Below are 13902 nucleotides of genomic sequence, written 5' to 3' on the forward strand. Positions count from 1 at the left end.
CGAGGCGCAGCCGCTCCCGCTCCTCCTGCCCGCGGGGGCCGCTGGGAGTTGTAGTTCCCGGCGCGGGCTCCCGGACCGCCATGGGCGCCAAGCGGCGCGGGGCGGCGGCGGCGGCGGCGGGCGGCGGCGAGAAGCGGGGGCGGCGGGCGGCGAGCGCCGAGCTCTGCGCTGCCCTCGGGGACGCGGCGCTGAGGGAGCGGGCGGCGGCGGCTTGGGCCCGCGGGGAGCCGCTCCGGGACGGTACGAGCCCGGCTTCCCCCCCCCCCCGTCCCCGTCCCCCCCCCCGGTGCCCCCGGTACCGACAGCGGTGCGTTTCCCCCCGCAGCGGCGGTGTCGGTGGAGCCGGCGCCGTTCCGGCACGGCGTGCTGCCCCGCTTCCTGGCCAGCCCGGCCTTCGCGGCGGCGCTGAGCGACGAGCTGCTGGGCCTCGGCTTCCGACGGCGCCGCAACGACCTCGTCTCGCTGCGGCAGGTGCGGGCCGGGGGGGGTCGGGGAATGGGGCCGGGGGGGGTCGGGGAATGGGGCCGGGGGGGGTCGGGGAATGGGGCCGGGGGGGGGTCGGGGAATGGGGCCGGGGGGGGTCGGGGAATGGGGCTGGGGGGCCTGGGGTCGGGGACCGGGGCGGGCTGGGGTCAGGGGATGGGGATGGGGAACGGGGGTCAGGGGATGGGGAATGGGGGGTTTTGGGGTTAAGGGATGGGGAACAGGGATTTGTGGGGTCAGGGGATATGGAACGAGGGTTTCTGGGGTCAGGGGATGGGGAATGGGGGGTTTCTGGAGCCAGGGGATGGGGGCCGGGGTGGTCTGGGGTCAGGGGATGGGGATGGGGAATGGGGGTCAGGGAATGGCGGTCAGGGAATGGGGGGTTCTGGGGTTAAGGGATGGGGAACAGGGGGTTTCTGGAACCAGGGGATGGGGAACGGGGGTGTCTGGGGTCAGACGTTGGGGGTATCTGGGGTTAGGGTGGTCCAGGGAGTGGGGGCCAGGGAGCAGGGACTGGATGGGAGAGTGTCTGGGACCAGGAGGTCCAGGGAGCAGGGATGGTGGGTTGGAGGGGGTCTGGGGGGGAATGGGGATCAGGGGATGGGGGGTTTGGGGGCCAGGGGTTTGTCCAGGAGCAGGACCTGGGGGTCCAGGAGCAGGTCCGGGGAGCTGGGCCCAGGGGAGCCCGGGGATCAGGGGTTTGGGGGCCGGGGGGTGTCCAGGAGATTCCAGCAGTGTCCAGGAGCAGGGCCCCAGGGGTGGCCAGGAGCAGGGCTGCCCTAACCGCTTCCCTCCTACCCTCCCATGGGCCGCCGCAGTCCGAGGAGCTGGGGGCCCGGCTGGAGCCGCACGTCGCCGCGCTGAGGTAAAGGCCTGGGGATCCTCGGGGAAGGAGCCAGGGCTGGCCCTGGGCCTGCCTTACCTTGTGCTTTGCTCTGCAGGCGAGCGCTGAGCGGAGACGTCCGAGCGTGGCTGTCCGCCGTCACCCAGATTGAGCTGGAGCCCACCATCGACATCTCCTGCGCTAAATACGAGTGTACCGGTCAGTGTGCCAGCGGTCCTTTCCCTGACGCTTCTGTGGGTGTGTAGGGAGCTGTATTTCTGCAGAAGACCCGCCAAACCCCCTGCTAGCCCCTTCTAATGCCAAGAAGGTCCAAGAAGCTGGCAAAAGTCACAATCAGAGAAGAAACACGTGAAGTCCAGATTACGGAAAAGCCATCGCTGCAGTCATGCTGCTGGTAGCTCTGACTGGGCCCAGTGTTGTCACAAGCCCCTGCCTTTTTGGAGATGTTCAGCCTGAGCTTGCTGCCTCGCCCCGTGTGTGCTCAGTGCCATGTGCAGCAGGGAGAGGTGTGCAGCTCCTGAGTGCGGTTTGTGAAGTCCGATGGTAAAATGTCACCTCGCCTAGTCTTTTAGTCATGAAAAATCACCTCAGGCTGGGGATATTTTTACTGCTCTTAACTCTGAAGTTTTCTGCACAACCAACTGTTGGCCTCTTCTTAGAGATCCATCCCCCTCCAGCAACAAACCTCCTCAAAGGGCAGTGGCGCATTAAAGAATCAGACCTTGAATCCCCGATTAATGTAGGAATCCCTGTCCACTGTACCCAGCAATAGCTGCAGAGGGTGGGTGACAAGAATTGTAACCGGCTGCATCTTCAGAGCGGGCTAATCCATCAGTTACAGTGGAATCCCACAGCATTGCTCTTGCTGTGTTGGTGATGCTGACCGGTGACACTACAGTTCTTGGGAAGGGCACGTTGTTTCTTGTGTCCTTGTGGGGACACAGCTGAGAAGCAGCCATTGAAATTAATTGTATGTATAATAGGTTCTGCTGTAGCAAAATGTGTGTAATTGCAGATGTCTTACTGTGCCACGACGATGAGCTGGAGGGTCGGAGGATTGCTTTTATCCTGTACCTTGTGCCACCCTGGGAGAAAAGCGATGGGGGGACACTGGACCTGTTTAGCACAGATGGTAAGGGCTTGGAGCTCAGCCTCAGGTGGCTGAAAAAGATGGAGCTTATGTACCCCTTGCAGCAACTCTGCCCTCAAGCAGTACAAGGAAGATAAATAATTTACTCTTAATTCAGAAAAGCCGACATATAGATAAACTTTGCACCTTGGAGAGGGGCTGTAGTAGTCTTTGCAGGCAAAGCCAGTGGGTGACAGCAGAGGAAAAGGAGAGGCCAATGAAGAGGGGAATCCTTTTTTTCCCTGCTTTTCTGCAAGAGCCAAGAGTGGGAGCAGGATAGAAGTGAAGCCAGTAACTGTGCTTGGAACTTTAATATGACAGAGATACCGTCCCTTTCCAGCAACAGAATTTCACTGATTGCTCATCAAGCTCTTGCTCTGAGCTCCATCCCTTACACCCGGGTGTCTCAGCAGTCACAAGGTCATGAAGTCAGAGAGAAATGTCAGTTCCTAGCAAGCGCCAGTTCTTACTTTAACCAGAATATGCTTTCTTCCTCCTCAGAACACTTTCAGCCACAGAAAATCATCAAGTCATTAATGCCTTCGTGGAACACGCTGGTTTTCTTTGAAGTGTCTCCAGTCTCTTTCCACCAGGCAAGGAGCTGCCTTTTATTCATTTTGTTTTTTCTCACTGTTGTGGTTATTCATTCTGTGTGTAATAACAGTCCTGGTGGGTTGGGGAGAAGGAAAAGGGAGAAGTGTAGGCAGTCAGAACAGATATTTATGCTAAGTGCTGTGTGTTAAAGGCTAGTGACTTTAAGGAGGAAGGAACTGACAAAGGCAGCTTTAAACCATCCATCTAGCTTCATCATCTTGGGGAAGAAAACATTCCAAAATCTTCATGTGCTCTTCAGAAATTCATGACAGTGGGTGGCTAGCAACCAGTCGTAAGGGGATGGCTCTCTTCACACCGCCATTACAGTTCAGCACCCTCGAATCTGCAGCTGTTCAGTTTAGCCCAATTTAAGTCTGTGCACAATTTGATTAAATCAATGTTTAACAGTGGCTATCACTGTGAAAAACAAGGGTTTCCACAGACCAGTTTAAGTGCCAGGATAAAAGATTAGCTCTTAGTCTGAAGGGTTTAATCCAGAGCCAAAGGCATCAGGCAAGTGCCCTTCATGATAGCTTGTATTACAGCACTTTTTAAAAACTAAAAGACAAAAATGAGACCAGTATAGCCTGCTGTGGCCCACATGCTCATCTGTATTCTGAGTTTCCAGATTAACCTGTGGCAGCTAAGTTTTGCAGCCTGTGCTGGCTGGTTCTTCAACAGAACAAGTGGTGGAAAACTGACATTACTTTTAATAATAAAGTGACTCAACCTTTGCTCAAGCTATCAGAGGGGGGGAGTGGGTTCTGCTGGGAGCTCATGCTAGGATTTTGGAAATCTACAACGGATTTGAGCATCAGAGTTTGCTTTAGCCCTCTCTCAGAGAATAACCCAGTTTGTTCTAGCCCTTGTCTGACTTCTGTCTGCGTGTAGTAGGCTCTCTGGAGTCAAGTCTGCATCTTACAATGAGTCTATGTAGCCTGTTACAACTAGCCCTTAAATGTTATGTGGTCTAAACAGTAACACGCTGCTCAACGTTGTTACAGGTGTCAGAGATCCTGTCGGAGGAGAAGTGCCGCCTGTCAGTGAGCGGCTGGTTTCACGGCCCACCAATAGACAGACCTGCGCCCTACATTGAAGCTCCCTTGCCCAGGAGCCCACACATCCCTTATGATGTGAGTAGCAAGCCTAGATTTGCTTGCCTGCATTTCCATTTCTTTCATGTCAGCTGGAGTACCTGCTTGGGACACACCAATGCTTGGGGATGCTTTAATCTTTAACTTATCCCATTCTTTTTGTTTCTGTCCGTACATTTGTGGCTAGTTTCCCTCTTGTATATCTCTTTCGTGCATGCCAACAACAGCGCAGAGAATGCAGCTAATACTCTTTGTGCAATTAAAAAAAGAAATAAATGGTGTCTTGGGAGTGGAATCTAGCCCAGTGACCAGTTGGGCAAAGAGGAACTGGGGAATCATTCTTACTTTTGCAAATACACTATTCAAGTCCATTTCCCTTCCAGCATGAAATCTTGTATGAGTGGATCAACCTAGTTTATTTGGACATGGACTCCCAAGCTCAAATCCAGGAGGAATTTGAGGAGCGATCAGAAATTCTCCTGAAGGATTTTCTTAAGGTGAGCACCATGGTTCCATCTGATGTGGTCTGCCAGAATGGGTCTCAGGGCTAGTAGTGACCACACATCACGCAGGCTGGGAAAGGCCTTGCTTGTACAGCAACTAAAACACCTTATTTCACACCGTGAAGGGGGCTGGACAAGATGACCTCAACAAGTCCCTTCCGACCTCAACCATTCTGTGATTCTGTGGTTGGATCACCTGATCGCTGCCTGTACACTGCTGTGTAGGGACACATCAAAACCCAAAAACTTTGCTTTACCATTCTTTTTTCCTACTAGAAGCAAAGCAGAAGGATGGAAACACGTCATCCTTCCTGTGATGACCGGAGTGTCCTTACCTGTCCCTCAAGCTCTCGCAGCTAAGGAGCACTCAGGGAACTCGACCTGTATGTAAAACCAATACCCACAATGGTTTTGTCTTACTTGAAAGGCTTTGCTTCTCAAGGCTGACTTACCCCTGGTTTACTGAGCATCTGTATCTCAGCGAAATTACATTCTCACCAAGAAGAAAATCAAGTAGCATTTCCTACCTATTAGACGCTGGCATTGAAAATCCACAATGCCTGCCTAGCCTATGCCCCTCAGTTCAGCAGTCCTCAGGAGGCACTGAAAAGTTAAAGAAAAAGTTAAAGTGCCTTATCTATGAGTGTAGGATGGCTGCTTATAATACACCAAGAGAGACCTGGAGGGTAAATGTTCAAGTTTCTGCTCCTTCTCTCCTAGAAAGAGAAATTTCAACTACTGTGTGAAGCTTTGGAGAACGAAGACATCCAGTGGAATAGCCGGGGGCCTCCCAACAAAAGGTAGGAAATAACAGCATCCTGCTTCTACTCACCATGCCAAGCAAGAGCTGCTATGAGGCTGCGCTGACCAATGTGGCCATTGGTTCTCCACTGCTGATACCTGTGCTGTCTTTCAGACTCTACGAGGCAGCAGAGGAAGACAGCCTTCCTGACATCCTGAAGAACTTCCTGCAGTTCTTACGCTCAGAGGCTTTGTTTTTACTGCTTTCCAACTTCACTGGCCTAAAGCTGCACTTCCTGGCGCCTTCCGATGAGGATGAAGATGCTGGGGAAGGAAGAGCAGCAGACAGTGCTGGGCACAGCAGTCCCAAACCCAAGCAGGATGGGACTGACCAACACGCTGATGGCAGTGCCCATCCACCCAACGAGCCTGACGACATCCCCGAAGCACAAGACAGCGAGACGCAGAACGGTAAGTGGAGCAGCAGCAGCATGAAGGGACTAGAGCAGAATCCTGACTTTAAGGATTTTGGTAGCAGAATTCCCAGAGATTGTCATGGAAGTAGAATTTCACCTTGTACTGCAACGAGCGCAGGGCACAAGCATGGGATTTGGAGCATGTCAGATTGGGTATCAAAAAAAAAAGTGACCATTGCAGAAGAATTTGGACTAAAATAATGCATTGGAGCAGCATTTTGAACAGATCTTGTCAGCCCCAAGTCTACAGGACAAGACTTCTGCAGGAGTTAAAGCATGGGTGAGGAGGGAAGGGTGTTGATTGCCTGATAATCCTTTGCCAATAGTTACACGATTTCTACATCCACATGTTCCTGCTTCATATAAAATAGATTTTTACATGAGAGACCAAATCAAATAGAAGGAAGTGAAGAGATCAGAAGTAAAGGTAATTTTGGATTTAGAAAACTAATACCTAAAAGTAAGATTTAACCTTTCAGAAAATGCTGCCAGCCTAAACAACCACTTAATTGCCAGCAATAAGATACCGTATATAAACAATAATACTAATTTTGGAATCATGGATTGGTGCTGTTTATTTAAGGCAGTAGCTTTGAAGTTTAAGGGTAGATTTTTTTTAATGTTCATCTTTTATGGACGTTGGAAGAAAAAGGAATCAAAAACCAAGTCCTACTGAAAATCCCACCCAAACACTTAAATGGTACAAAAGCTTTGTTTTTTTCTGATTTCCACAGCTAGTCATTTTGCTTTTTCTATCTACAATGCTCCTGCTGTGTGATTTTAAACTCGTGTAGGAGGAAGGCATAGTCTGAGGCTGCCTGGATTGAAAACTGAGCTGGGGCCATGAGAAAATAAAGGCTTTCCCAAATTCTGATGTACCTGCCTGGGATTCCCATGAAGAGTGAGTTCAGAGCGCTATCTTCCCTGAAGCATCTGCTGGTTTCACAGTTTACTTTCAGAGCAGACAGGTTGTTGCTGGCTTTTGAAGTTCAGAGCCCGACTGTAAATCTGGGGTGGTGCAGGGGGACAACCACAAAACACAAGAACTGGTTAAACCAAACCACGTCGCCTCTTGGACCTGTCAGAGAGCAAATCTTGTCATCCCCCACCTCTGCCCCGCATTGCACAAAGGGCATAACTTAGAGTCACCTCTAGAAAAGTAGACTGAGATGTTTTACTTTTTCTTCTCTTTATGTTTTGCCAGCAAAGAGGGCTTCACAGCGTTGTGAACAGCGCAGGGGCTTGCTCCCCACATGCCTGGAGTTTAGCAGGAGCCAGCTGTTGTGAAATTTCGTTGTTTTCCCTGCCTGTTGAGACATTTGTTCCCTCCCATAGGCTCAAGTACCCCTGTGTGTGCAGGGGAGCTGCGACGCTGGACCAACGGGCACTACACTCTAGTCCATGATGCTCAAGCAACTGAATTTGCTCTCGACCTACTCTTCTTCTGTGGCTGTGAAGGTAAGTGGACGAAAGAGAAGGATGTGGCGCGCTCCTGGACAAGGTTTGCCTAACGGAAGGACTTTGAATTCTCAGCATTGCTACAGCAGCAGAAACTTCCATGCTTTTTCATACCTAAGAGGGTTTTGTAGATTTTATCCTCATCGTTTCTTTTGCATAAGCACTGGTTTTGGTGGTCCTTACACACAGATTTGGGGGTGAGGCCTTGGGATCAGCTTCGACTCTGCTTCCCCATGACCTCTCCTCTTCCAGCCAGGAGGTGGCGCCTGGGGGGCTCGCTGGGGCACTCGCTCGCCTCCCGCTACGGCACTGCTCTGTGCACGGTGGAGGGTCAGGTAGCCAGAATGCCTGCTGAAAGTGTTCCTTTTGGCTTTTTTGCTCATCAAAACCATCACTGCCTCCAATTCACAAAGCCTAGGGGTTTTAAAAGTTTCTTTAGGCATGTCAAGGCATTTTAGGTTGATTGCTAGTTGGATAATGGTGAAAACAAAAATATAAACATAAGCATTTTTGACAAGATAAGCCCAGAATGCATGGCTGAAGCCACCTGGCACATGCTTGAATTGAAATCCTTTTGCATATTTGCTAAGGCAAAACTTCTGCACGTGGGGAGCAGAGAGCCAAACAACCTTAAAAGGCCTGCCTGTGCTAAAAGGCAAATCTTACATGGTTGCTTCAAGTTGTTTCTGAATATAAAGGGGGAAAAAATAGCCTGTCAGGAGGTAAACCGGGGACAATCCTGGATCCAGTCACTGTGCTGAGTGGGGTAAGAAAATTGCGTCTCCAAGAACGCTGTGTGGAGTCTGGACAGTGTTCAACTCTTTCAGAATCCTTCTGTTCTGTTTTCAGACTGGGATCCAGAATATGGTGGCTTTACTTCCTACATCGCTAAAGGTGAAGATGAAGAGGTAAGGAGCTCAGTTACTAGCTGCAAAGTAGATACAAATTGTTTAGAGTTGAGAGGCATGATTACACTTTGTCGTAATGATAATATAATGTTGGGGGTGCTTGGTATCACACAGGAGCTTTATGTCTACTCTCAAGCTTCCTGCCTGAATTACAGCTCATGGGCGTAGCTCTGGGCTCAGCTTCGAGAGGCGAGCGTTCGCTATAAACCTTAAGACTCGGGCAAAGCAATTTTTGAAACTAATTTCTTCCCTTACTCTTGTGTCTTCTAGCTGTTGACAGTGAACCCAGAGGACAACTGCTTGGCCCTGGTATACAGAGACAAAGAAACTATGAAGTTTGTGAAATACATCAATCACCGCAGCTTGGCACGCCTGAAAAAGCATCCAAACAGAAAAGGATTTTGGGATTTTTCATTTGTCTATTATGAGTGATGGTTGAGTGACCCTCATCACACTGAAAATAGGGATGGTGGCTTTGGGCAGGTTTCTGTCCAAGCTGGGGTCTGCCTAAGCCCAGACAAACTTTGTTGATGCTAACTTGATCTCATTGTATATGAACTGTACCCTACAAAGAGGGTCCAGGTGACTTTTTTTATTAACTGTACACAGAGAAATCCAGTCTCCTGACTTGGTTGTAACACGTGCTCTTCAGTGCTTTTAATGGTACGTGGAAGGGAGCATCCCCATGTAACTGATAACTACTGTATCACAGCTTTCCAGCTGTTCTCTCGTGGAAGTAGCATGGTGGGATGAGTCTCTCATCTGTCAGGGTGAAAATTACAACCATGCATGGCCCCAGGCTGATGACTTTTATTAAAAAAAAAAAATGAAAAAAAATGGGTCAGTTAAATGCTTCGAACTGTAGCTGAGCAAGTTCTGTTACAAAATACCCAAGACATTTTCTGGAGCTTAACTGTTCACCTTTTGTAGTGTCAGAAATAATGAAACTGCCCTAGGAAATAAGAGGTTTTTCCAGCTGCACAGCTTTAGGGAATTGCAAAGGAAGAAAGTGAGGCTATAAAGCCGCTGGCATTGACAAGGCCTTGGCCCTGTAATAGGGAGCTGGACTTCATTATGCTAAATGCTGTGCAGGCAGACTCAGGTGCAGCCCCTACTCCAAAGAATTTACAAGTCAAGCAGTAGGTGAGAGGAGAGACCTGCTCCTATATACTTCTCTACTTGTGAGCGTGTACTGGGACAGCTTCGTGCTTCTGGTATGAAAGAGTTGCGGCTCCAGTCTCAGGAGAGGTTGGGCTGGGAGCAGGAAGGTGTCAACTCACCTGTTTTGGCTCATCGTCCCCAGGGAGCAGGAGGATCACCTACAGCATAGCCTCTTGTCACTTGGACAGTTTTGTCTCAGGGTCTGCTAGGCTCCAGGGTGGCTTCTGTCACTGGAGAGAGGGTGTTCAGATCTTTCCAGGTAGCAGGTATGCGATTCTTGTGGTAGGCAGTACCTGGTAGGCAGCTAACTGCTGTAAGAAATTTGGTGGTTTTAGTGCCATACCTTCCCTGGGTACACACTTTCACTAATTGTGAACCTGTCTACCTGTTAATTGCATGCAGGACTGCGCTGGACGTGTCACCCCTGAGGTGCTGTCAGCCCACTAAGAGGTGCTGTTGCAGAATACGTGCTGAGCGCTTATGGAGGCCAGCCAGCTGGGCAGCAGAACACCATGCTGTGGTCTCGGCTCTGGCATGCATGTGCTTGCCTAAAGCTTTTCTGCACTGAGGAGAGACGCAGGTGTACTTTCAGATCAGCCAAGCCAGACAATGTAGGCAACGGGCTTGCAGCAAGCTGGGAAGCGTGCACATTCGTTTCCTCCTGAATCTTTTGGGTCGGGAGAGGGTGACTTTGGTTTAGCCTGCTACGTCTCCAGCTCCAGGTGTGTTCTCACTGAAGACAACCGGGGTGGTGTAAGACCACAGCTAGCAGCAGAGGAACAGTAAGCTCAAAGTAAGGCAAGTTGTGATGGCACAAATACTCTGCACCCTCAGTGCAGAAGCAGCAAGGGCTTTGGGCATGACTTTATTCTGAAATGGATTAGGAGAGAGAGATTGATACGATCTTGTTCACACTACGACTTGTTTTCCTAAGCTGGCTTCTCTGTGCACTGCAGACACTTTCAGTTTTAGTGTCCCTCTGCTACTGTTTAAACTGCTCACACAGACAAGGGCATGAAGCTAGAAACAAATGCTGAAATGTGCATTGAACTCTGTGAATCACTAATTCAGGTTAATTTCTGAGGCACTATTACCTTTCTGGGCAACAGCTATTCACGAGGAGAGAAGTCCTTACTCTGAGCTGCTACAGTAGAAAAAAGACAAGTAATGGGAGATTTCAAAGGAAAAAAAAAATCAAAAATGTTTGGGTAGTTGCAAACAAAGGTTATAGATACCCCAGCTATTCACAGTGTAGTCAGCTGGGCAAAGTTGGGAGTAAGTTAATTAACAAAAAGAAATTACATATTCTACTGCATTGTCAGCCCAAGAGTGTGTTTGGTAGGTCTTGGAACAGCCTCCCAAAAGGCTGGGAGGAAGCTGTACTTTTTGAAGCTTACTGCTTTTTAATAATAAACAATACACTAGAGGGCATACCAGCCTCTACTTGAGCAAGCCAGTTATCTCTCCGATCCTACAAGGAAACACCCTTCTGCCTCAGGTGACTGAGAAGCCAAATTTGCAGTTAGCATTGGAAGACCTAAAAAACAACACATCTCTCTTCTCCCACACTTCCTGTTACGTACAGATAGCCCAGTGAAATTCCAGGTGACATTAGCTACTTGATGGGGAGGAGGAGGGACCCAAATTTAGACTGTGCTTTTGCTGGCAGCCCTCTCTAGAGATGCTCTTACCAGGTACGTATCTATACTTGCCATTATGCGTAGCTGCTTACAGCATACTCTGATCATTGAGGAATATATGAAATATATACATGCCCACCAAGAGTGTAAGCAGAACAATACAGAAAAACAAAAAAGGCCAGAATAGCAAATGAATAACAAGGTACAGAGTGTGAGCAGCTGAGAACAGAAGCTTCATACCAGGCAAGACAGCCTCCCGCAGAAGCTGACCAGCTCAGCTACGTGAGGATGCACATTTCCCACCAGATTACTGCACTGCCAAAGCCAAGAACCCTGGCATTTGATGCAGGGTACCAGCAGCTTTCAGTTATTGAAGTGCTGAGTTATTCAAATGCTTCGTGAGCAATTTTTCAGGATCTGGCTGTTACCCGTTTGCCAAGGAGCTGAAAACTGAAGCAATTCAATACAGTTTAGCTGTAGACCAGACTCAAGGAATGATTTCTGCATTCATAAACACACAGCAAGTTAAGTTCTGACATCAGGTATTCAGTGAATTAGGATTAATCGAGATGAACAGCGATCCGTGGGGCTTGAAGAAAGTGTGGCTAAAATCAAGTAACCTGTTGTCAATTGTCAGTTCCGTTTTTTTGTTTGTTTGTTCTTAAACTCCAAAACAGAACTTGAATTAGGACATAGGAAATCCCTGTTGCACAGCTCCCTCTTCAGAGGGCACTGATCCAGCACAGGATTTCGGCAGCACATTTATAAGTCAGCAAAGGGACCTTACAGGGAAGCCATGTGCCTGTGAGCACGCTACCTTCAGGCACAGCAGAGCCCCGGTGCAAGTTTCAATTTCAGGCAGGCATCGAAATGCCCCAGAGGGGCGGGACAATGGCCTGAACCCAATTCCCAGTGCACGTACCAAGGCGCGGTGCTGTCCAAGAAACCTTTCCCAGGAATTTTTAGCAACTACCGTGCAGTCCTGCTAGTGTGATTTTAGAGTTCACTTTGTACTTGCCCAGTGGCTTAACTTGTTGTGAACAATTCCCCTCCCATTCCCGAGAAGAGGATTACTGCGCAATAGCCCTGGACTGAATCTTACCCGTACAGATTGTTTGCCACTCATTTCTTGGTGCAGGTTCAGCTGCGCACGCTGCTTATGTCAACTTGCTGCTGTGTGCCAGCCAAGGGCTGCTTTATTTCAACAAGCAACTGCAAGCTTTGTATCACTTCAGCTTACAGGATGTGGATTGTACATTTGGCAAAGACAGAATTGTTTTTACGGGAAAATAAATGACAAATTTGTTGTCAGAAACCTAGCCGGGGGAAATCAGCCGTATCAGAGGTCTGGACTGTGACCGCAGGACTGACAGGCACTGCAGCGACACAGGCTGCCAAGAGCAAAACAGAGCCGGGACTGGAAGTGCCTGATGTGTAGCCCTGGAAGTCAGGCTGATGGGAAAGCTGCTTTCTGATCACAGACACTCTCTGATCAGTGAATGGACTACAGAAATGCAGCTAAGCAAGCACTAGGATTTTGAATGTAAAGAGCAAAAGAAGAGCTGGAAACAGTGGGAACAAGTACAGCAGGTGGCAGAAAGCCCGAGACTTATGCCAGGAGACTGTTCCATAATCAAGTCTTACAGCTTGCTTGCTTAGAACAGCACGGGTGGCTCACCACCCTTTTCACCAAGAAGCTGGATTTGACTAACAACCAGGTTCTTAAAAGGATTCAAATGAGCTCTTGCTGCAGATTGGAAGTGACAGAGATCCACGCATTTGGCAGCGTAATTCTTCATCTTGAAGGGGTGAAGCACTGGCAAGGGGCTGTTCTGGAGATTAGAACACATTGCAAGAATTAATTTCCCCATTCAGCTGCCTGCCCCGTAGTGAACAGTGGGCTGCTCGTTTTAATTTGGTATTAGCAAATAGACAGACCAGTTACAGGAGGCGAGTACTGCTGACAGCCCTGAGAACCTACCCAAGAACATCCTTTCACAGATGTGATGGACTGCCTACTCCCCGCCGTGTTGCAGATTGATCCATGCAGTGGTAGACATGATGAATGGTGCAGGAGCAGGAACACTGGCACCCAGCCGCCATCCTGTTCAGGATATTTTTAGCTTCTAGTAGGAATTTGTTTTGGCAAAGGTTCTGAAATATCTTTATATCTAAACTACAGTTCTACTGTAGTATTTTAATCCAATTTAAGAGATCCCACAACTAATAAACAGTTTTGAGCCACGGGCCAAGAGATTTTTCAATACCTTCTTTTGATCCCATTATGTACTGCTACCTCTTTATAAGTATGCACCAAGCTTGGGTGTGTAGTTTGTTTTCCTCATTCCTGAAATACACCCTTACCCACCTCAGTATCTGCAGTTTCATCCAGCAGTAGCAGGGAACAAGCAGCTGGAAGCACAACTTCCTGCAATCTGGGTGTGGGGAGAGCATCAAATATGAAACCGACCACTTCCTACCTTCCTATCCTGGAACTGGACAGCTTTCAAAGATCACCTGGCTTAAAAGCCAGCAAGAAGATGTTTTCCTTTTGGTGCTTCTAGTGCAGTGGACTGCAATTTACCCAGGAAGCAGCACATCCCTGCAATGAAACCAGGGGTTCTCTAACACAGAATAACTCTATATGGGAGCACAAGCCAGTAGCTGACAACAGAAGTTGGAGGCAAGTTCCAACAACTCAATTCCAAAGCTAGCAGGCTTATGGTCCTGCATTTCAGTTTGACTTCACGTTCACCTCCAGGTTCTTAAACCACAATGCAAATACGGTAATAGACATATCCCCAGCTTGGTGTATGCAGAAACCAGAGAACTGCTTCATTTTCCAGCAAATAACTTAGCTGTACACAACTC

At 49.0% G+C, this 13902-nt stretch overlaps 1 protein-coding gene across 1 annotated transcript; it reads left to right on the plus strand.

Annotated features, from left to right (window-relative positions):
• The first annotated feature begins 44 nt into the window (after nucleotides 1-44).
• OGFOD1 (2-oxoglutarate and iron dependent oxygenase domain containing 1) lies at nucleotides 45-9067 on the plus strand. Its single transcript, XM_083851873.1, has 13 exons — nucleotides 45-240; nucleotides 326-471; nucleotides 1302-1348; nucleotides 1425-1525; nucleotides 2343-2459; nucleotides 2958-3049; nucleotides 4055-4183; nucleotides 4528-4641; nucleotides 5368-5447; nucleotides 5564-5859; nucleotides 7200-7322; nucleotides 8172-8230; nucleotides 8501-9067. Exons 1-13 carry the CDS (start codon nucleotides 81-83, stop codon nucleotides 8660-8662), a joined length of 1626 nt encoding a protein of 541 aa, XP_083707999.1. The 5' UTR covers nucleotides 45-80; the 3' UTR covers nucleotides 8663-9067.
• The last annotated feature ends 4835 nt before the right edge of the window (nucleotides 9068-13902 follow it).

The sequence above is a fragment of the Anser anser genome (assembly GCF_964211835.1).
Source record: "Anser anser genome assembly, chromosome: 11".
Taxonomy (NCBI): domain Eukaryota; kingdom Metazoa; phylum Chordata; class Aves; order Anseriformes; family Anatidae; genus Anser; species Anser anser.